We start from the raw sequence: 22,620 nt of genomic DNA on the forward strand, positions 1-22,620 counted from the left end.
CCTGCGGAATGACAGAAAGACGCCCGATTCCTGCAGATCCCACCTCTCCGGTGCCTGTATCCGTACGGGAGCCAATTCCCCTTCTGAGTTCTCCCCAACCTCCGAATCGCAGGAGGCTTGTGAAGTTGGGGTCCAGTGCGTCCATCAGGATACCCAGCGCCGGGACCACAGGGAGGCCCTCGCGGATTGTTATGGCCAGGTCCTCTCCTTTTACTGGGCCATCTACAATTTACAAGGTGGCGGAGGAAAGGAGAGGAGGCTGCCATGGGGATCAGTATTCGAGATTGCCTAGCTAATGCCCCATTAGGATCTGGCCCCAACCTCTGGATCTCTCTTCCTTTACCGCTTCCTTCTCACCTTCACCGCCCCCCCCCCCGCCCCCGCCCCTGTTTCTGGGCAAACCCAAGCCTCATGTAAACTGTTTTCCTCCCCTATGCCCAATCCCTCCTCCCATCTACCCTTCAAAATCCCATCATCCTTAAAGTCACCAGGAACTGCCTTGAATTAGCTGGCTCTCAGTTGGGAGCCTGTCAAGCCTTCAGGCTGCCTTCATTATTGCAATTACCATTCCAGTATTGAAATCTGCGTCCCATCTAAGCAGAGGTATTTAGGGCAGTGCCTTACTGATCTTTACATTCCCCAAGGCTAGCACTGAGTAGGCATCCAAGTATTTGCCAAATGAAGGAATTTCTGAACTAGTTCTTAAAAGCAGTTGCTTTACCCCTCAGTCAACAGGCTCTCATTTAAGTAACTGACCCTAGAAACAATTTCTGGTTAACCCATATTTGGTTCTGAAGCCAAGCTCAGCATATTTTATTAATATGTGTTTTAAAGAATAGGAATGAAGAAAGCATTCCTGTATTCAAATTCAAGCAATTGAAAAGGAAAGGTGGGGAGAAAAAATAAACCACTCACACCAGAGCTTTAATTGTCACACTTTTATTAAGGAAACTTCCCCATAATAAGTGAAGAGGTAGTTCATAGTATGTCTAACATACAACAGGTTTAGAACAGCTATTCACCAGCTGAAATAAAATGTTCTAGGTTGTTGTTTTTTTAGGACAGTATTTAAAAGTAGTGCCACTGGTCACCCTCTACTTACAGATTTTCTAAAAAAGAAACTAAAACAAATTAAAACCACATCTGATTTACCTCAGAGCTGCTTCGGTTTGGAGTTTGTCTTTAAAATTAAATAATAAATAAATAACTGTGATACAGTATCTTTTTTAAACCAACTATGGTAAAGAGTGTTCTCCCCTTTTTAGTTTTCCTGGGGATCCATAAAATACAAATGCTGAATAACAAAGGTTTTTAAAAATCTTCCTCTATAAAACTTACTTGATATCAATAACTTGACCACTTTGCAATACAATCTAAGAAACATGTATAAACAAAGAAGGAGAAAAGTAAAATTCCACCAAAATTAAGAAAATGTCTCACAGAAACAGAACACCTCCCCAGCCAAGAGGTTTGCAGTACAAAAGGTGAGAACTGTAGCTTTTACAGATACAAAACCATCCAGATGCTGATTTTAAGTGATCAAAAAAAGCAAGGCAGTTTCCTTTATTACTCCTAGTATAAAATCAAATTGATATCTTAGCTCCCTAAGACTACACGAAACTAAGATCTGAGAGAGCAGGGATCATTGTAATCTTACCTTCATATCCTCATCATCTAGCATAGTGCCTGGCAACAGTAGGTGCTCAATAAATATTTCTTGAATGAATAGATGAACCCAGAAATAGTCTCCAACCAAAGAGACCAATCTATTTTGAACCCATGACTTTTAGTCTTCAAACCAGTAACAAAAACAGGACATGAATATAAACAAAGGAAGCACTCCAACATGAAATTTCCATGATAAAATGATGTTCAAAGGAAACACTGAATTGTTGGTTAACATGGTAATGTCTCACTGTTGCATAGAATTGGTACTCTGCCTGGGTCATATAAAAATTGGAATGCTTGGCAGCATCATTAGACCATATAATGAGTGACCTTAGGCATAAGATACCTATTAGTCTTCTCACTCAATTTTATTCTCATTTTAAATCTTTTAACAAAAAACCTCAAGTCAGATTCACATGTAAATGTATCAAATTATAACAACTTTAAGAATTCCCTGACTACTCAAGTTAAACCTAATTTATGGTTTATCTGTATATGCACTGCATAGCTCAAACATGAAAACAAAATCCTGATGGAAATTAAATAAACACTGTTTCCAGACAAAATCAGTTTCACATTTAGATCCTTCTCACATTTATTCTTACTTGTCCTTTCCCTCCCTAACTAATACCCAGCAAATCAGTCACTTGATTGGGAAGAATGTAATATTTATTCTAACTAAAAAATAACTAACAAAAATAAATCCTTCTGTGATATTTTGTTTGCAAAATCCAGGCTGTCTTAGAAAGCCAATAGGGATTCACAAAGGTGAGTTTTTTGCTAACGTATTATTGATTATATACTAAATCTTTTTAAGCCAAGTGGTAGTGAGAAAAAATGAGGAGACATTAGCTCATATTTAGTCACTTTTCTTATTTGGCCAACCTTGGCCAGGCCACCTCTTTGGGCTATGAATACCCCAACTTAAAAAAAAGAGGTGGAGTAAATTATCTCTTAAGACTTTCTAAGGATTCTAACACTTCTATTACCTATGTCTAACTCATGGGTCAGAAACTAATAAGACTTAAAATTTTATTTCTGAACTACAACACACAGTTGTTCTGTTTTACCATACTGGAAAATCAACTTTGTATTAGTGATCTATCAAACATAGCAAGGGGGGGCTGTAGGAATATCTGAATGCAAGAGCCTGTTTGCTCCTTCCGCGACCCCCTTTTTTCATCCATTTTAGAAATTAAGGTACATGAGAAAATGAGAATTCAGAGACTCTTAGAGTACACTGAACAAAACTCTGAAGCCCAAACACCTTTCTGATGGCTAAACACCTCTCTGATAGCTAACCTCTAAAGCAGAGTCCAAAGACTGACTCCTAAATAGCTTCTTTTTAGAGAAACTATTATACTTTTTAGCACATTTTAAGCATGCTTGGAGCATCCTGACTTAAAAAGCACCAACAAATAATTTACACATGAATAATAAGCATTTGGCTTCTTTTGAGGAAGACGTCTCATGTTAAATTGTAGTACAAATGTACTTCTATCCTTTGTTGATTATGCTCCTCATGGTGATACCTAACTATGCCTGCAGGTGTTGCCGGAAAGATTGTACTCTGGTCTATGTGAACAATTCAGTGACATAAAGTTGGGTCATAATGCTGTTGAAAAGAGTGAACAACTTAAAATACTTCTTTATAGCCAGTTCCAAGAAAAGTACAAATGGTAGGGAGTCATTCATTCATCTGACCAGACATAGATGAATTATAAATAGGCAACCAGAAGTTAGTTCTATCACATATTCAGGCCAATAGCAATATCACTTTATAGCTTAGCCTATTTTCTGCCAAAGAAAAATATTATTCACTTCTCTTAGCATAGCATCCATTAGTGGATTGCAGGTGATGTTATGAACTTGTTGGTACCTTCAGAATGTGTCCAGTGAAAAGCCTAAAATGTGTCAGTCTAAAACATAAGTCAATGTTAGGTAGACAAATGGAATACTCCTTGGGAAAGGAAGACAGGCATCACAAGATAATTCAAAACAGAACATGGGAGAGGGCAAAAGGAAGGCTAGACCACTCCAAGTGGTAAGTTGCCTGGTCTGTTAGTACTTTGATTCACTCTACAACCTGCACAGAGACTTTGGAGAAGTCAAACTAGCAAAATCTCTCCTAAAAAAAAACTCAGACTATTGCCACGTTTTCAGTCGTTTCTAGTTTTGAGCATAAAGCCCCTATTCAATTCACACAAGTACTATCATTTCTTAAGTTCAGGACAGCTTGGGCCAGTTTACCTGCATCCAGGACCTGTGTTGCATCAGGCTGTGGCTGACACCCTTTAGAGTCTGTAACTGTTGTACATGCAAAAGAATCAAAATCCACTGTGAGGTCTTGCACATTTCTCTCATTGGCATTATCAAAGCTGTTTTTGCCATGCAGCTGTTTAAGGTGTTTCCTCAAAACTGGCTTATGTGCAAAAACCATGTCACAATAGTTACACTTATGGGGCTTATCTCCACTGTGAAGGTTAAGATGATCCTGTAAGGAACACTTCTGAGAAAAGGTTTTCCCACAGATCTTACACTGGAAAGGTTTAATGCCGGCATGCACACGCATGTGTCGATGAAGGTTGCCTTTCTGAGTAAAAGTCTTGCCGCAGAGTAGACACATAAAGAGTTTGTGCATTTTTAAGTGGTTGGCGTAGTTCTCCAGGTGACGGAACACCCTGGTACACTTTGGGCATTGATGATGCCACTGTAGGCCTTTGTCTACACCTCGAATGTTAGGCCCAAAGACATCTTTTGAGGCCAAGACGATGTTATCACTGCCTGTGTAAGAGAGGGCATAATTGTGGAGATGGTTTTGTTCTATTTCACTTACTCTGTTTTCCACAGTTGAATTTATCAGGGAGTGCTGGGGCTCTGATGAATGTAAAGCAGTGGGTTCAGAAGAAATAAACTGGTTCTGATCTTTTTTACTTCTAACCTCTGATACATCCCCAATAGATTCTACCTTAACAATCTGAATATCACTGTCCTCCATATCCATACTGTCTTCAGATGGATGAATACAAGGTGAGTCCTGCTTTGGGGAGCCTCTGGCATCTCCCTGCTGTTCTTTTGACTGGGGAGAAGCACTCTGTGGTTCACATCCCTCTTTACTATCCATTGGTTGTTTTGGCTTTATAAACTTCCACAAGGCCTGTGTGCACCGTTCTACAATGTGGCTCATCTGAAGAAAACTCGCAGCAGTCAAGTAATTTACCAGTTCCATCTCGGGGAATTCCAGCACACCACTATAACAGGATAAGAGCAATTGTCTCCCCACTTCGGAACTCTGTAATATGGAGATTTTCACCTCTCTGGAATCATTCAGTAAAAACTGGTCTCTTAAGAAGGGGGAACCTGCAGCAAACACAATTTTATGCCCCTGTACCTCAATATCATCTATGAGAACTGTAACATCACAAAATTTATTCTCTTCTCTTAATTTGTTCATTTTTTGTAACATTGAATCTCCATAATTTTCAAACTTGAAGTGAAGGAGATCTGATCTTTCAGACATTTTGGCAGACCTAAAGAACAGAAATGTAAAAAGGATGAATTTAAGAAAATTCAAACAATGAAGAAACCTGAATTTTCTTTCCAAAACCAAATCTGTGTTATCATATCTGTTTGTATGTATCCAAATGAAATTTGCCTTGAAAGAGGAAACAGTATAACAGCTTTCAAAGGCTGTTGAAAATTACTCCTTGTCAACATCAGTTTCAACTGCACCGAAGGAGTGGACTTGTATCAGTATGAATAGCTTGGCATTCATTCAACTTTTAAAGATACAGGAATAGTACGCGAGTTACTCCATGAGCATTTTTTTTTCCTTCTCAAATGAGAATTCTCTCAGGTTTCAAAAAGAAACAAAAACATCCCAACAAGTATTAATGCCGTAACTATTTTCTTTTGCATGACACTGTGAAGCTACTTCTTTAAAGACAAAACACTGCTCTTTTGCTTTGTATTTTAAAGAATTGCAGTGACAATGCTTGCCCCATTCCTGAGTAAACCGTCTTCTGTTTAAAAGGATGTGTATTTATTCATACAAGTATTCCTACTATAAAATGAAAGTTACAGACCTAAAGGGATAATGTATATTCTGTGCACTGGACAAATCTAATTCTCTCTTGAGAAACATTTCTTGATATAGAAAGAAAATAAAATATCTGATATAGAAAAAACATAAGCCACTTGGTGGGAATTTGAGTAAGAGTAAATATATAATTAATTTTTACTAGATTCTGGTCTTTCTTCTTTGCCCAAATTTATACATCATTATTCATCAACTGGACAACTAGAACTGACTCATACATGTTCCTTAGCTTCCTGGTTCTATTCCTTTTCATCCAACTCCTACACCACCACGTGACATCTTTAGAAAACACAGATTTGATTATACTCAACCCCTACCTAAAGTCCTGTGACTGCCCATTATCTTGTGGATAAAGACTAACCTCTTGAGTATAAACTGATTAAGTAAACTAATAATAATTAAGATAAACATTGGCATACACATCCAACTACGGAGAAGGTGTCTTTGCCAAAACTCTCTGCATATTTGTCCTTTTATAGAGCAATTCCTTTGGAAAAAGTCCCCATATTCTGATTCCATACTCTCCAAATAATTTTCTAGTAACTTGGCTTCCTGTGTGTATCTCTAAAAGGAAGGATGAATTAGCTATGCCACCAGCCATTGTAAAAATAATAAACTGGCATTCTCTGTCTATATACCAGTCTCCTGTGAGATCAGTAGAGTACCAGCTGTACCTTGAGAAATAGCTCTATAATTTCAGTCCATCAATATATTCACCTTGCATTTTGAACATTCATCAACTCTGTAGTTGAGAATCATATAAGACAACCAGCTGGTCTTGGCCACATCTGGATCCTAAAGCCCAATCTTTATAATTTTATCTTCTATAACACTGACCTGCAAAGGTTCATAGAACACCAGCTCCTGAAGGCAGAGTCTAAGTCTTTTTAAAAAAATATATTTTATTGATTTTTTTTTAACAGAGTGGAAAGGAGAGGGATAGAGAGTTAGAAACATTGATGAGAGAGAGAAACATCTATCAGCTGCCTCCTGCATACCCCCTACTGGGGATGTGCCTGCAACCAAGGTACATGCCCTTGACTGGAATTGAACCTGGGACCCTTCAGTCTGCAGGTCGACACTCCATCCACTGAGCCAAACCGGTTAGGGCAAGAGACTAAGTCTTATATTGCTCAGTGCCTGGTGCATGATAGCACTCTACCGACTCCAAGTCTTAGCACAGTTATTTCTTTAGTCTAGAACACTACTCCTAGCCAATTCTGACTTCTTTATTTCCCTGACCCTTTAGACTAACAGTTTTCTTTACTGAACTCATTGCTTGGTACTTCTATCATAACACTAAAAATCATTTGTTAAGTACTTGTTCCTTCCCCTCCAAACTGCAAGCTTCATGGTATTACACAGAAACATCTCCATCCTATTCAACAGGCTAATGTTGCGAACATCCACCTTCTAAAGCCAAACACTTTTTCCTTTCGCTTCAAATTATACTTATTGCAGCCACATTACTGGTCAAACCTTCTTCTGTTCAAACTGGTGTGATCTCCTGCCACCTAATACTGTACTGAACACACAGCAGTGCTCAGTTTGTGTTTGTTAAACCTAAAGGATTTGTTTGGCAGTGGTAAGAAGGAAGAATTGCAGAAGCATTACAGGTCTGAGGCCATGAGAGCTTAGAAAGGAATGAAAATGGGAATACGGAACAAAGAAAAATAACAAAAGATATTTCATAACACTTGGTAATTTACTGGACACAGAGAATGAAAAAAGGAATGTGTAAAGAGTCTAAGTATACAAGTTCAGCTAAATGAAACTGTCATTGAAAGAAAGGTGATATTTAGGAGGGAGAACTGGTATGGCACAGGTATATATATATATATTTTTTTAAAATATATTTTATTGAGTTTTTACAGAGAGGAAGGGAGTGGGATAGAGAGCCAGAAACATCGATGAGAGAGAAGTATCGATCAGTCGCCTCCTGCAGACTCACTATTGGGTATGTGCCCGCAGCTAAGGTACATGCCCTTGACCAGAATCGAACCTGGGACCCTTGAGTCTGCAGGCCGATGCTCTATCCACTGAGCAAAACTGGCCAGGACTGGTACAGGTATATTTACAAAAATATACATAAGATGTAAAGAAGCAAATATTGCATCAGAGAAAATAGGATGAATATCAGATAAAAAGGAATAAATCTAGGAGATCCAGGAAATATATCAGTAAAGAAGCAGCAAAACTGTATTATCACTGGTCAGTGTTAGCAAATACAGTAGCTTAATATATTCATTCTGGAAAGAGTGAATGTCCCAATTGAAAAACAGAATTTTAAAAATGGCTATTGTTTCAAGCAACCAAACAAAAGGGGCATTCATTTTTAGAGTTTAGCTTGTCCTTAATCCACCCTCTGGTCAGTATTTTCCCACTCACACCCCAAAATGAGCATTAACTGCTTCCATCTGTAGTGTGACAGTACTCACAATACTTTATTCAGACAACTATCCTCAGGGATCACTGTTCCTTGTAGCTCCAAAGATGAGGAGCTGGAAGTTTCCTTTACTTACTCCTATCCATCAGTCTCAATAAACTTACCAAGAGGAGCAGCCAGAGAGATAGTCAGGAAAGTGCTTGCATTGAATAAAAAAGACATTTTATTCTGTTCAAGAAGTTTTCAATATGTGTCAGCCCACTCTATTGTTTCCCTTTGATAAACTCTTATTTCCAGGCCACAGTTTATCCCTTAATTGTTTCCTGTCACTAGCTTCTCTTTCCAATAGACTGTTAATTATTTGAGGACAAAGATCAATTGCTACTTTTTTACACAGATCATTCAACAAAACACAGCAGAATAATACACTCTTAATGTGCCCTATGAAATTATTATTGAGTGCTCTGGGGAAAATTTCTTACGAGGGTTTATTTCTAAAATACTTTTGACAATATAAAACTAAGTTTTAAACAAGCCTTTTTTTTTTTTACTTTTTAAAAATGACAAAATGAAAGGAAATAATTGTGTTTCTTATAAACTGGCTTAATTTTATTTAAGAATTAAGAATTAGAGGAATGGTAGTTAATCTTTTCTTTAAAAATATATTTTATTGATTTTTTTTTTTTTACAGAGAGGAAGGGAGAGGGATAGAGAGTTAGAAACATCAATGAGAGAGAAACATCGATCAGCTGCATCCTGCACACTCCTCACTGGGGATGTGCCCGCAACCAAGGCACATGCCCTTGAGTGGAATTGAACCTGGGACCCTTGAGTCTGAAGGCCGACGCTCTATCCACTGAGCCAAACCAGTTAGGGCTGGTAGTTAATCTTTACCAAAACCTTGCTAATTTTATAGAAACCTTGCTATATACCAGGTATAGGCTAAGTGCTTTACCAATATCGACCCATTTAATTCCCCAAAAAGGTAGGTATTATTATTACCCCCACCTTACATATGAGGAAATTCAAGCTTGGAGAACATAAATAACTTCCTCAACTTAAGATAGGTGGAAAGTGTTAAATATTAGAGTGGAACTTGTGCCCAAGCTTCGTGATGCCAAAATGTGTCAACTGATTTGAAAATTTCCCTTTGTTCAAACGTGTAACCAGAAAGGATCAGTGAATACGTAATCCAAGTTAGACAATGTTCGCTGGTATGCTCTGAGCAGTGAGAAAATACCCAAGTTTCTTATCTCAAATGCCTCTAACAACTACTGATAAGGAAAACTTTTCTATCTGTACAAAAATCCCCAAGCTGTATGTCAGTCTGTTTCCTCATCTACCTCATAAAAGTGTCTTTATCTTTCAACTTAGCACTCAGAACTATTTGGAAATCTTTCTTTATCTCACTAACACTATATGCCATTCTTTACAGATGTTGTAATATACCACAGCCTTTCTCTCTATAAACTTCAATCCTTTTCTTCTTTTGGGTAACTGTCGTTAACACTACATTCTCCAAGTTTTCACACTTCTGTGTTTTCCCCCCCTTATTATTCTACATAACATATACAGAAATACATCATTTCTGGAAAAATGTTGAACATTATAGATAAAGTAAAAGTCCCCTTTCCCAACTACCTTTCACTCAGTACTCAGTTTGTTCTAAGTTTGGTCCTTAATGACTCTCCCTCTCGCCATTTAAATTTTTTAGTTGATTTATTTTAAAGAGAGGGAGCGAGAGATTTGTTGTTCCATTTATTTTTGCGTTCATTGATTGATTCTTCTATGTGCCCTGACCTGACCAGAGATGGAACCCACAACCTTGGCCTTCCATGATGCTCTAACCAACTAAGCTACCTGGCCAGGACCCCTTCCCCATTTTAAAAACAACACTTCTGTATGCCTACCCACAGAAAATAAAAAATTATGTTTCTTAGACATAAACTATACAGATTGTTTGCAACTTTCTTTTCTCTTGTTTTTTAGACCTATATATGATGAATAATTATAGACCTCGTTCATTTTTTTTAAACTGTTGTATAGAAGTGGGTAAGTTACTTAACTACTGGCTTTAGTTTTCCACCAGCAAGGATTCACAAAAGTATAACAGTAAATATAACCTTTACAGCTTAGTCCTTGATTTTTTCCTGTGTTTTATTTTTTTTCAAGGCTTACTTCCTCAGAAAGCCTGTCTGATTTCTCAATGTTTTATTACAGTCTCTATTTTAAAAATTCCTAAATCCTCACCCTCAAGACCAACCTTAACCAAACTTAACCTCAGTTGAAACTACCCAAAATACTTGCCTTAGGCTATTACAGTATCAACTGAAATACATGATGGCTAAACTACTGCATTATTTAAAATTCATTTACTCAAAAATAAGAATTTATGGAGAATGGCTCTAAGAAAAGTAGATGTGAAGGCAAAGAAACCTGTTAGTATGCTATTAAGCAGATCAAGATAGAAATGATGAGGACTGAACAGAGATAGTAATAATATGGATGAAGAGAAGAAACAGAATTGAGAGTTTTTCCAAACAATCAACTGATGAACTTGGTGACCAAGGGGATGAACAAGAAAGGAAATGTCAAGATGACACCAAGATATTTGGCTAGAGTGACTGGATGCCTTTAAGAGTGCCATTCAATAAATTAGGAAATACTGAAGGGGATGATCATGGGTCTGGTCTTAAAATGTTTAGTCAGAGGAGATGGCATGACATCATGGGCTATTTGGATATGAGTCTGAAGTTGAAGAGGAGACCCGATTATAGATAGTAAGTGATAGATGAAAGCGTGACATAAATTGACCTAGTTGTGAAAGAAATGGACCTAAAATGGCACAGATTGAAAGAAGATCTAAGACAGGAGGAAAGAAATAAAAAAGAAATAGATAACAAATATAAAACCATTACTTACCTTCTTCTCAATCTGGATCTCTTTCCAAGCCTCTCCATTTTTTACCAATGAGCTTACCTTCGTTTAAAATTTTCCCACTCCTTTGACTCCCATAAAGTAGTCACTGCTTACTTTAGTAGTATAAAACTCTGGATTCTGGAGCCATATTTCCTAGGTTCAAAACCCTGCTCAACCACTTACTAGCTGTGTGACCTTAGGCAAGGTATTTAACCACTTCTGTGCTTCTGTATACCCAATGTCAAATAGTAATATTACTTCATAAAGTTGTTATGGGAAATTACATTCATTTTAAAGTAAATTAAATTTAAAAATCAAGTTCATTTAAAAAAAAGCTTAGAACAATAGCTGGAATGAGCTCTATAAGCATTCCTTAGGTAAATTCTAGTAAACAAATAAAGCCTGTAAATTTTCGCTGGGAAAGCTTTCATTTGTGGCCTTTTCTCATTCTCATTTAACAAACCAGTTGAGAACGCCATTATTTCATATATCATCTCCTTATCACTCTGCTAAAATTGCTTTTTGAAAGATCACTAATGATTTCTTAATACAAAAAATTCAATCTTTTCCCCCTCATTCCCCAAATGCTCTGCATGAATTGTTTCAGTGGCTTCCTTCTTAATATTCTCTTCTCTTGATTTCTGGGTCCTTTTGGTTGTAGGAACTTTATATTCTTATACTTTATCCCCTAAGACTGCTTCTGCTGCTATACCAACTACTGCTTCATAATGCAACCATTCCCCAAATTATTCCCTTCAATATCAATAATATCTTCCTGTTGGCAACTATGCCCATAGCTTCCACCTCTATGCAGATGACTCAAACCTTTACCTCTAGCCACAATATTTAGGCTAAGTTGCAGATTTGCACTTCAACTATACACTGGAAAGTTCCATTTGACCTTTAATGCAACATATCCAAAAAATAAATTTGTAATCTACACTAAGCTTATGGCTTTATTGCTGACAATGGCATCAAATGTTCTTCAAATACCAAAGGCCTAAAACCTGGGAATCAGCTTTGGTACCTCTTCCATCCTCAAAAGCCAATTTATTATGGAGTCTTCACACCATTCTCTACAGCACGCTTGCTTCCTTTCCAGTAATACCTTCATAACTCCATTTCAGGACTTCATTACTGCTCACTAGGCTGATATTACTCCTTAAAAAACAAAACAAAACACAAAAAAATCTCCAATAAGTATGCCTAGATTTTAGCTAAAGAGTTCAGAATCAGTCTATAGAAATTTCTATTCTATAGACTGATCTCCAGAATAATATGGCTTTCTACAGTGCAACTTAGACTGTATCATTCTCCTCCTTAAAATTCTGAAGACTATCCACCTCCTTTAGGATTGAACCTTTCACTATCTGGACCTTGGTCTATTTTCCCAATCTCACATCTTATCTACACACAAGGATTCCCCCCCCCCCACACACACACCCCATTTCCTCCTCTCCCCACACAAGTTATGCTCAGTCATCCTTTCAAAGCATTGCAACTGTTTCTTCTGCCTGAAAAGCTCTTCACCTGATGTTCAAGAAGTGTAATTCAGAAGTCACTTTCTTCAGCCTTCCCAGCAACTGCCCCTTGAGCAGTTCACACATGCATGACTCATACATACTATATTGTAGGAGCACTTATTTGTTTATATAAAAATTGGAACGATATCTTAGGAATCCCCAGCGCCTGGCACAGCGCCAGTAAAATAAAAGGTGCTGTAGCCAGTAGCTGATGTGCAGGAAACCCCGGCAAAAGGATGACCCCATAGTGTTTCCCGCGGGCTGGCGCTAAGGCCTTGCCAAAGCCTCCGCTCTGGCACTTCCTACAAGATACCAGAGTCAGGCGTCCAAGCCAACTGCTGGGACCTCGGCCGGGGTCGCAGGAGGAGGTCCCGGGAGCATCCTGAAACTCCCGGCTCCGGAGGAGGAAAGGGAAAGGGGCGGGGCGCAGCGTGGGCTGGGCCAAGGGCTCCTTAAGTCCCCCCGGGCCTAGGCCAGCCCCTCGGCCCCCATCAGGTCCTCGCCAATCGAGGGCCCCAAGGGGCTCCATCCTGAGAGACCCCGTACCCCTGCCCGGTTCTCTGGCCGCCTCCGCACTTACAGACCCAGGGGAAGGCCACGGTCCGTATCCGGCACCACCAGGAGCTCCGGCCCCTCGGGGCTCCGGAATGGGGGAGGGGCAGGGAACCCGAGCCAAAGGGGGGACCCAACGGAACCGGAAGGGCAGCCCTCGCGGACAGGGACCACTTCCAGGTCCCATGGTCCTCTCCGCCAATCGGAAGGCTCGAAAGGCGACGGGGCCGCCAGCGGGAATTTCCACGCTGGGGGCGGAGTGCGGATCGAGTGCTCTGGACTCCAGGTTGCCAGCGTTTACTCCCGAGACTTGGGGTGCGGAGGTCCCTTAGCGTTTGGGGTTCTGGCTTCTCAGCGGTTCCTCTCGAGCTGGATCTCGACCATCTGCTGCCTGCGATGGGCCCGAAGGGCGCCTCCGCCCTGAAGCTTTGGTAAGTCTCGCCTGGGGATGTGGACTCGCCTTGGAGGGGCCCCTGAAAGCAAGTTCACTCTCCTTGCTTTTGGATGTTGGTGTTTCCCGGGGATCTCGCATTCTCGTGGCTTCCTTGACGTACTGCGTGCTGGCCATTCCCAAATTTCTCTCGCCAGCTCAGACGGCTCTCCTGGGCTCCAGGGCCAACTGCCTACAAGACATCTTCAATTGAATGTCCTAATGCCAATGTACACCCCCCCCCCCCCCACACACACACAATGTACCTGTTGACCTTATCTCAAGTTCATCTGGTTCTTATCTCCTGTGGTCCTTGGATAGGTGAGTGGCATCATCCACGACGCAGCCCTGCCCACCAGGAAACGTCAGCATCCTAGACTCCTTTTCCTTCTCCTTGCCAATCCAGGTGCTCCCTGGGTTCTCCCTCCTTGGTGGACGTATTGTGGTAGAACACTCGTAGGTAGTTACCACTTTCATAATTTGTAAGTGCAAAGTTCTGGGGCATTAAGTACATTCACAATGTTGAGTAATCGTCACCACTGCTATACCTAACCAACTTGATTCTTTTGCTTGTGGATAGCCTTTTCTCAGTACTATTGGTTGAAAAGACATTTATTTCCCCATTGAATGTTCTTGGCACCTTTGTTGAAAAATCAACTGACTATATATGTGAGGGTTTATTTCTGGGCCCTCTGTTCTATTACATTGAACTATACGTCTGTCCTAATGCTAGTAACACATTTTTGTTTTGTTTTTTAAATATATTTTTATTGATTTCAGAGAGGAAGGAAGAGGGAGAGAGAGAAACATGCATGATGAGAGAGAATCATTGATTGGCTGCCTCCTGCACGCCCTCTACTGGGGATGGATCTGGCAACCCAGGCATGTGCCCTTGACTGGAATCAAAACCCGGACCTTTCAGTCTGCAGGTGGACGCTCTATCCACTGAGCTAGGGCTGTAAAGTAATGCTATAATTGTTGTAATTTTGTACGTTTTTTGTTGTTAATCCTCCCCCGAGGATGTTTTCTCCGTTGATTTTTAGAGAGTGGAAGGGAGGGAGGGAGGGAGAGAGGGGTATATGTAGAGAGAGATTGGTCGCCACCTGCACTCTTCCCCACTGGGACCTGGGATCCAACTTGCAGCCCAGGTAAGTACCATCCACCAGCAATCGAACCTGTGACCCTTCCGTGTGCTGGCCAACACTTTAACCACTGAGCAACACTGGCTAGGCTGTAGTAAGTTTTGAAGTATATGTCTTCCAACTTTATTCTTTTTCGAGATTGTTTTGACTGTTCCAGGCCCCCTGCATTTGAGGATCAGATTTTACATTTCTGAAGAAAAGGCTGTTGTAATTTTGATAGAGATTGTGTTGAATCTGTAGATCACTTTTGGTAGTATAGACAACTTAATTTTTAAAAAAATATATTTTATTGATTTTTTTACAGAGAGGAAGGGAGAGGGATAGAGAGTTAGAGAGTTAGAAACATTGATCAGCTGCCTCCTGCACACCCCCTACTGGGGATGTGACTGCAATCAAGGTACATGCCCTTGACGGGACTCGAACCTGGGATCCTTCAGTCCACAGGCCGATGCTCTATCCACTGAGCCAAACCAGTTAGGGCTAGACAACTTAATTTTAAGCCTTCCTGTCCATGAATACAGAATGCGGGGGAATGGGGAGCTACTTCTGCGCCTCCTGGTCGTGTGTCTCGACTGGGCACATCTGGTGGGCTCCCCCGAAAACTGGCGACCTGATAACCGTGACACGGCCAGAGGCGCCACCTTGCCCTATGGGATTTGGGAGGTATCTCTGCAACCCCGTGCGAATGTCCTTCACGGAACAGGGGAAAAAGGCAACAGGATGGGACGCTGGAAAAACTTGGGGAATCAGACTTTATAATGGGGTGGGAGACCCGGGGATGCTGTTTACTCTCCCCGAGTACAGGCGGCGCCCCTTTCCCAGCAAGCCCGTGCAGGGGTGGGGCCCAACCGAGAATTGGCTCTCCGGCCTGTCACCCCCCGAGTGTTCATGCCCAGGAGCACCCAGGCCCTGGCTTCACAGCCCCCTGCATTCCCAGTCCCTATCAGGACATCGCCTGCATCTCCTACCCCGACTCACGGCCTTCCGCCTGATGCAGACCCCTTGTGGAGCACGGTTGTCGGGGCATACCATGTTCTGAATGCTTCAAGGCCTGACCTGACTGAGTCCTGTTGGCTCTGTCTAGATATCCAGCCACCATTCTATGAAGGCATTGCTCTTAGCGGCAAATACACCACAGCCATTAATTCCAGCTCCTGTAGATGGCAGCAGTCTGCTGCTAGACTACCCCTCCAGGCAGTAACAGGGCAGGGCACTTGCATAGGCCACGTGTCCCCGAACAATCGCATCTCTGTAATGAAGCCCTTACCGTTCCCAATAGGACAGTGTATCTACTTCCCCCTGAGAATGCATGGTGGGCCTGTTCCAGTGGCCTTGCTCCCTGCGTCCACTCAAGAATCCTCAACTCCCCAAAGGAAGGCTTTTGCATACTCGTCCAGTTGATCCCCAGGCTCATATATCATACGGGGGACGAGATACTTAACAGGTTTGGCTTTGCCAATCCCAGAAGCGAGAGAGAGCCTATTACCATCCTGACTATGGCTGCGCTCTTGGGGCTCGGGTTGGCGGGAGCGAGAACTGGGATATCCTCACTCGTCATCCAGGACAAGAATTATGGAACCCTGAGGGCAGCCATAGACTTAGATATAGAAAGAATCGAGAAATCAATCTCCCATCTACAGGAATCGCTTACTTCCTTATCGGAGGTAATACTACAAAATAGGAGAGGATTAGACTTACTGTTCATGCAGCAAGGGGGCCTTTGTGCGGCCTTGGGAGAGGAATGTTGCTTCTATGTCGACCACTCCAGGGTCGTGAAAAAGTCTATGGCCCTCTTAAGAGAAGGATTGCAGAAGCGCAGGTTAGAAAGAGAGAGATCGCAGTCCTGGTATGAATCTCTGTTCAATTGGTCCCCCTGGTTAATCACCCTCGTCTCCGCCCTTATTGGGCTCCTTATAATCCTACTCCTGCTGCTGACCTTCGGCCCCTACATCATCAATAGATTAGTTCAGTTCATCAAGGAACGAATAGGGGTTGTACAGATGATAGTGCTACACACTCAGTATAAGCCGCTACCAACGGAAAAAGAAATGGGGGTGCAAACCGACCCATGATTGGGCCTGTAAGTCTCATGACAAGGGGGGGATGATAGAGCTGAACTAGGTTGACTCCATGAAGTTCTTTGTGTTACTTTTATAATGTTTCCTTCCATAATTTTTCTTTTGCTCTGTATCCCGCCATTCTGCAACTCTTCCTGCTGCCCCTCCCTGTAAACCGCGAGAATGTAGCAGTTGGACAAACCTGCTGATAGGAATGCAGAGAAGTGGGCTCAGTCCAAATTAGGCAAACTGCACAGTGCCCCTTCGTAACCAGACCCCTGATCCTGCCCCCTGACCAATCGATGGGGGCCACGAACGCTCCCCCTGCCCACTGCTTTGGACCCCCTATAAAGCCTTTGTTCTCCCAAGGCTCGCGCTCTCCCCACCTCGCCACCGGGCCGGTGTATGTGGGATTGAGCTCGTGCTAACACGTATAAAGGTTCTTTGCGTTTGCATCTGGCTCGGCTCCCTGGTGGTCTTTGGGGATCACGAAATCTGGGCATAACACAGGTTCAGTGATAACTAACAGTAACAAACTCCCTTAACTTCTTTAAAATTAGGGAATTTGTTCATATCTCCCTCTTTTTATTGATTTTCAGAGAGAGGAAGGGAGATGGGGAGAGAGAGAGAAACATCAATGATGTGAATCATCGATTGACTGCCCGCACCAGCGATCCAGAGATCTAGCCCGAATCCTGGACATGTGACTTGGAATCAAACCGTGACCTCCTGGTTTATGGGTCAACACTCAACCACTAAGTCACACCAACTGGACTCTTCCCTTATTTTTAAAAAACAGTCTTGCTAGATACAGAATTCTTTGTCAACACTTTTTTTTTTTTTCCTGTCAGCACTTGGAATATTATCAACCCACTAATTTCTGGCCTCCAAGGTTTAGGATGAAAAATTGGCTGTTTACCTTATAGAGGGTCCTTTGTATTTCTTTCTTGCTACTTTCAAGATTCTTTTCTTTGGCTTGCTACAGTTTGATAATTATTCTTCCTCCCCTTTCTCTCTTCTCCTGGGATTCCCACAGGGGTATTTTGTTTCTCTTGACAGTGTCCAATAGATCCCTATGCCTCTGTTCATTTTTCTTTTTCTGTTCCTCAGATGGAGTAGGAAGTGCAAGGAACTCATCTCTCTACCAATTGTCCTGGCACAATCTCAAGTAACTATTTTGGAACTCTGGAGTCTATTTGAAAACTTGCATTTTCCAGGGGAAAGCTTGGTTGGTAAATTGAGCTTCATTTCAGTGTCAGCCTTCAGTGTGATAACACCTAACCATGTCTTATCCCTTCAGCTTGTGGCAGGCAATCATCTTTATACTAGAGGCCTGGTGCATGAAATTCGTGCACGGTGGGGGGTGTCCCTCAGTCCAGCCTGCACCCTCTCCAATCTGGGACCCCTTGAGGGATGTCTGACCACCCGTTTAGGCCGGATCCCAGTGTGTGTGTGTGTGTGGGGGGGGGGCACCAGGCCTGCAGTGGAGGACAGTTGCGGGGGACCCAGGCCTGCAGGGGAGGACAGTTTGGGGGGCCCAGTGGGATCGGGCCTAAATGGGCAGTTGGATATCCCTCTCACAATCCAGGACTGCTGGATCCCAACCGCTCGCCTGCCTCTGCCTGATTGCCCCTAACTGCTTCTGCCAGCCTGATCACCCACTAACCACCCCTTTGCCAGCCTGATCGATGCCTAACTGCTCCCTGGCTGGCCCGATTGCCCCTAACTGTCCTCCCCTGCAGGCCTGGTCGCCCCCAACTGCCCTCCCCTGCAGGCCAGCCCCCTCCCCAACTGCCCTCCCCTGCAGGCCTGGGTCCCCCTCCCCCCAATTGTCCACCCCTGCAGCCCTGGTCCCTCCAAATTGCCCTCCCCTGCAGGCCTGGTCCCCCCCCAACTGACCTCCCCTGCTGGCCTGGTCCCCCCCAACTGCCCTCCCCCCCCAACTGTCCTCCCCTGCAGGCCTGGTCCCCCCAAACTGTCCTCCCATTCAGGCCTGGGTCCCCCCAACTGCCCCCCTGCTTGCCTGATCACCCACAACTGTCCTCCCCTGCAGGCTTGGTCCCCCCAAACTGTCCTCCCCTGCAAGCCTGGGTCCCCCCAGCTGTCCTCCCCTGCAGGCCTGGTCACCCCAACTTCCCTCCCTGCTTGCCTGATCACCCACAACTGTCCTCCCCTGCAGGCCTGTGTCCCCCCAACTGCCCTCCTGTACAGGCCTGGTCCCCCCCAACTCCCCCCCTGCAGGCCTGGGTTCCCCCCAACCCCTGATGGCCCCCCCCCACCCTCCCCTGCAGGCTGGTCCCCCCCCAACAGCCCTCCCCTGCAGGCCTGCCCCAGCCCGGCTCCCCCCACCCCCCCCCAAGCTCCCTGCCCTTCTCTGCCAGCCCGGTCACCCCCAACTGCCCTCCTCTGCTGGCCTGGTCACCCCCAACTGCCCTCCTCTGCTGGCCTGGTTCCTCCCAACTGCCCTACCCTGCTGTCCTGGTCCCCCCCAACTGCCCTCCCTTGCAGGCCTGGTCCCCACCAACTGCCCTCCCCTGCTGGCCTGGTCCCCCCCAACTGCCCTCCTCTGCCAGCCCGGTCACCCCCAACTGCCCTCCCTTGCTGGCCTGGTCACCCCCAACTGCCCTCCTCTGCTGGCCTGGTCAGTCCTAACTGCCCACAACTGCACTCCCCTGCAGGCCATCTTGTGGCAGTCATCTTTGACCATATGGGGGCGGCCATATTTGTGTCTTGGAGTAACAGTCAATTTGCATATTACTCTTTTATTAGATAGGATTCAAGTGTGCTTGCTGGAGCCAGGATAGGAAATAAGAACCTTGTTCTCTAAATACTTGGGTTCTGTATTATATGACATATAACTTACGGTATGTGCTAGCCCAAAATGTTTGACTTTAATATAACTGGAAGTCATATCTCAAGGAAATACAAGGTCTAGAGCAAGCATGTCAAACACAACGAATATTTTTGCGGCCCAGCTAATATAATTGTATGTAAGAAACGATTTAATAAAAATTTGGTAACTTAAATTTTACAATGTCCTGTTATACATAATTATTAATAACGAACAAAACGTTCACTAATGACTGATTACTGTAATCATGTTACACTCATTTCCCTACTTGCCTTACTCGAAGGCGCATCATTTCTCTCCACTAATACTAGCAGTGAATATTTTAGCAGCTGATTGCCACGTCATTAGTCTTGTACTGACTTGTTTGGTGTGCACAACATCAAATAATTTCACTTTTGGAGAACAAGAAAAATAGGTTTATTTGTGTTGCGCTTATTAATTTGTGCAGTTATTCAGTGTCTGGTAAGTTAATGTTCAAGAAAAAATATTAATTTTTATTAAAATGTTCTATTATTTTATGTTAATGATTACTCATTTATTTCAGCCCTTTGTATTCAGCATGTCCCTATCAAAATAAACCTATGTTTCTATGAAAATTGAAGCTTTTGTTTTTTTGCGGCCCACATAAACTTAAACCTTGTTTATATGGCCCATGTTAGCCTTTGAGTTTGACATGCCAGCCGAGAGTTAGACATGCTTGGGAGAGGAACAAACTCAGTGACCTTGAGGAAGCAACTATTTGGTTTCAGAAGGTGCTTAAAGTGCTCTAATTTCTTTAATAAGCCAATGTCTTTATATTTTTTTCTTAAGTGCTAGATTAAAAAATACTTGGGGACAATACTAGATGCAATATGTGGCCCTGGATTTGATACTAACTAGGGAAAACTAGCTGTTGAAAAATGTATTGCAGGTAACAGAAAATTTGATTATAGTTAGGTATTAAATGAGGGGAAGATTTACTGAAATATTACTGATTTGGGAAAGCCAACAGGAAAAACATTGTTAGGTTGATATAAAATTTGAATATGATCTAGGAATTATATGAGAGGAAAATTGACTGAAATAATGTATATGTTGTTCGTTGAATAAAGTAGATTTCTATACTGTGACCTCATTTTGAAAAACAATTATGTTGACACAGAAGGATGTATTAAAGCAGGGGTCCTCAAACTTTTTAAACAGGGGGCCAGTTCACTGTCCCTCAGACGGTTGGAGGGCCGGACTATAGTTTAAAAAAAACTATGAACAAATTCCTATGCACACTGCACATATCTTATTTTGAAGTAAAAAAACAAAACGGCAAAAACACCCGCATGTGGCCCGCGGGCTGTAGTTTGAGGACGCCTGTATTAAAGTATTAACATTGGTGGTGGGAATGTGATATTTTTATTTGTTATTTTAGCTTGTGTGTATTTTTCTCCAAGATATACTATTCTGTAATAAAATTTTGTTTCAAAATTTTCTCTTAAGGTTTACATATATGTTGGGGTGTACATGAGTCAAGAAATACATGCATGTATGGTCACCAAAATATTAAAAGTGGTTGTCAGGAATTCAGGGCATTTTACTTTCTTCCTAATACTGTATCTTTTAAATGTGTATTATTACTTTATAAATGTATAAGGAGAAAAGGAACAGAACTATTTCTTGAGGGAGTTTTAGCGAGTCTATTGTGACAGACAAGTCACAAAGAGTACTGTAACAACACAGCTTTTTCTCTGGTTGATTTAGATTCAATATCCACAGGAAAACATTGGGAATGAGTCATTCACCAGGAAAAGAGCATATGCTATTTGAATTAAAAAAAAAAAAAAAGGTTGTAGAATTATTTTATAAATTATCAAGACTGAAATAGCACCTTTAATAATCATCGTTTTTATTTCCAACTACATTGTAAATTTATTCAGGACAGGGACTTCAAAATGCGTTACGTTGTTGCTCTATATACTACTTTTGAATGATTTTCAAATAAAATTCCAGCCGCATTTTTGAGTAACACTGAAACAACCTTGTTCATTTCTGTGTTATTCTGTGTGTCTCTAATAATCTCAAGGCCTTGGACAGAGTCAGAAGTTTTACTTCTAGACTGAATTCTGTAACTTAGGTTGGGCTCCTTTGTAAAACGAGAAAAGTCAGATTCTCATATGTTTGTAGTAAAGCCTAATAAGATCTCCAGCACCCATCACTATTCTTGGCACATCTGTGCGCAATAAAGACCAGGTGAGTTGACTAACAGGCGCCGCTTTTGAAAAAGTATTCAACGTGAAAGGTGGACAGAAGATTCCCTGCTCAAAAGGTACTATGCAGCCTGCTTCCTCTCACTCTCCCTCCTAATTCCTTAGTCCCGTCCTGCTTTCAGTCCCTGCTACAGCCATACAGCCACTACCTGTCCAAGCCCAGCCAGTGACTGGGCTGGTCTCCCGTGTAGACTCCGCGCAGGCGCAGACTCTCGGGGCGGGCTGAAAGCCCAGGTGGGGCGTCGAGGAGAGGAAGTACGCCCTCGCCGCTTGTTGTTGGACCAATGGGGCGGCGCGGCTCAGCCGCGGACCTATGACACGGGGCGGGAGGCGGGCAGAGAGCGGAAAAAGCCGCTCTCACGTGAATAGGGGGCGGGGAAGACGGGGGCTGGGCAGCTAGGGAGGCCCAGGCGACGAAGCCTCCGGGACGGCGAACGGCAGGCGGTGGAGGAGGAGACGGCGGGTCGGGTAGGGCCGCGTTTCCCCTCCCCCTCCTCCCTCTACCAAGCCAGGGGGTCTCCTCTGCGAGGAGCCAACCTACGTTCCCATCCCGCGGGCCTGGGCTGGCGAGCCTGCGTTCAGCTCCCTGGAAGAGCCGTGTTGTGAGGGGAGCTGTGATTGGGGGGAGGGGAAGCTGCGGCGGAGGGGAGAGGGCGCATGCGCAAGTGGGAACGCTCGCGGAGCCCCTGCCCGAACCGGTTCCCCCTGTCTTGGGTGGGTGTCTGTCTTCAGAGTCTTAAACTAGTGGCTGTCCCT

The 22,620-nt window shown here is 43.0% G+C and overlaps 2 protein-coding genes across 2 annotated transcripts in view; one reads left to right on the plus strand and one right to left on the minus strand.

Annotated features, from left to right (window-relative positions):
* Positions 1 to 3,862: 3,862 nt before the first annotated feature.
* ZBTB26 (zinc finger and BTB domain containing 26) lies at positions 3,863 to 12,226 on the minus strand. Its single transcript, XM_054727375.1, has 2 exons — positions 12,181 to 12,226; positions 3,863 to 5,198 (listed from the first exon to the last, which is right to left on the minus strand). Exon 2 carries the CDS (start codon positions 5,186 to 5,188, stop codon positions 3,863 to 3,865), a length of 1,326 nt encoding a protein of 441 aa, XP_054583350.1. The 5' UTR covers positions 5,189 to 5,198; positions 12,181 to 12,226.
* Positions 12,227 to 22,278: 10,052 nt separating this feature from the next.
* Positions 22,279 to 22,620, plus strand: part of RABGAP1 (RAB GTPase activating protein 1) — a 119,643-nt gene continuing 119,301 nt past the window's right edge. The window contains exon 1 of the mRNA XM_008155269.3: positions 22,279 to 22,332. The gene's annotated coding sequence lies outside the window, so the exon portion shown is untranslated. The remainder of the gene's footprint in view (positions 22,333 to 22,620) is intronic.

Source organism: Eptesicus fuscus, chromosome 15, assembly GCF_027574615.1.
Source record: "Eptesicus fuscus isolate TK198812 chromosome 15, DD_ASM_mEF_20220401, whole genome shotgun sequence".
NCBI lineage: Eukaryota > Metazoa > Chordata > Mammalia > Chiroptera > Vespertilionidae > Eptesicus > Eptesicus fuscus.

Excerpts from the sequence above, each read along its gene's own strand:
- ZBTB26 (XM_054727375.1), bottom strand. The coding sequence starts at position 5,188 with ATGTCTGAAAGATCAGATCTCCTTCACTTCAAGTTTGAAAATTATGGA.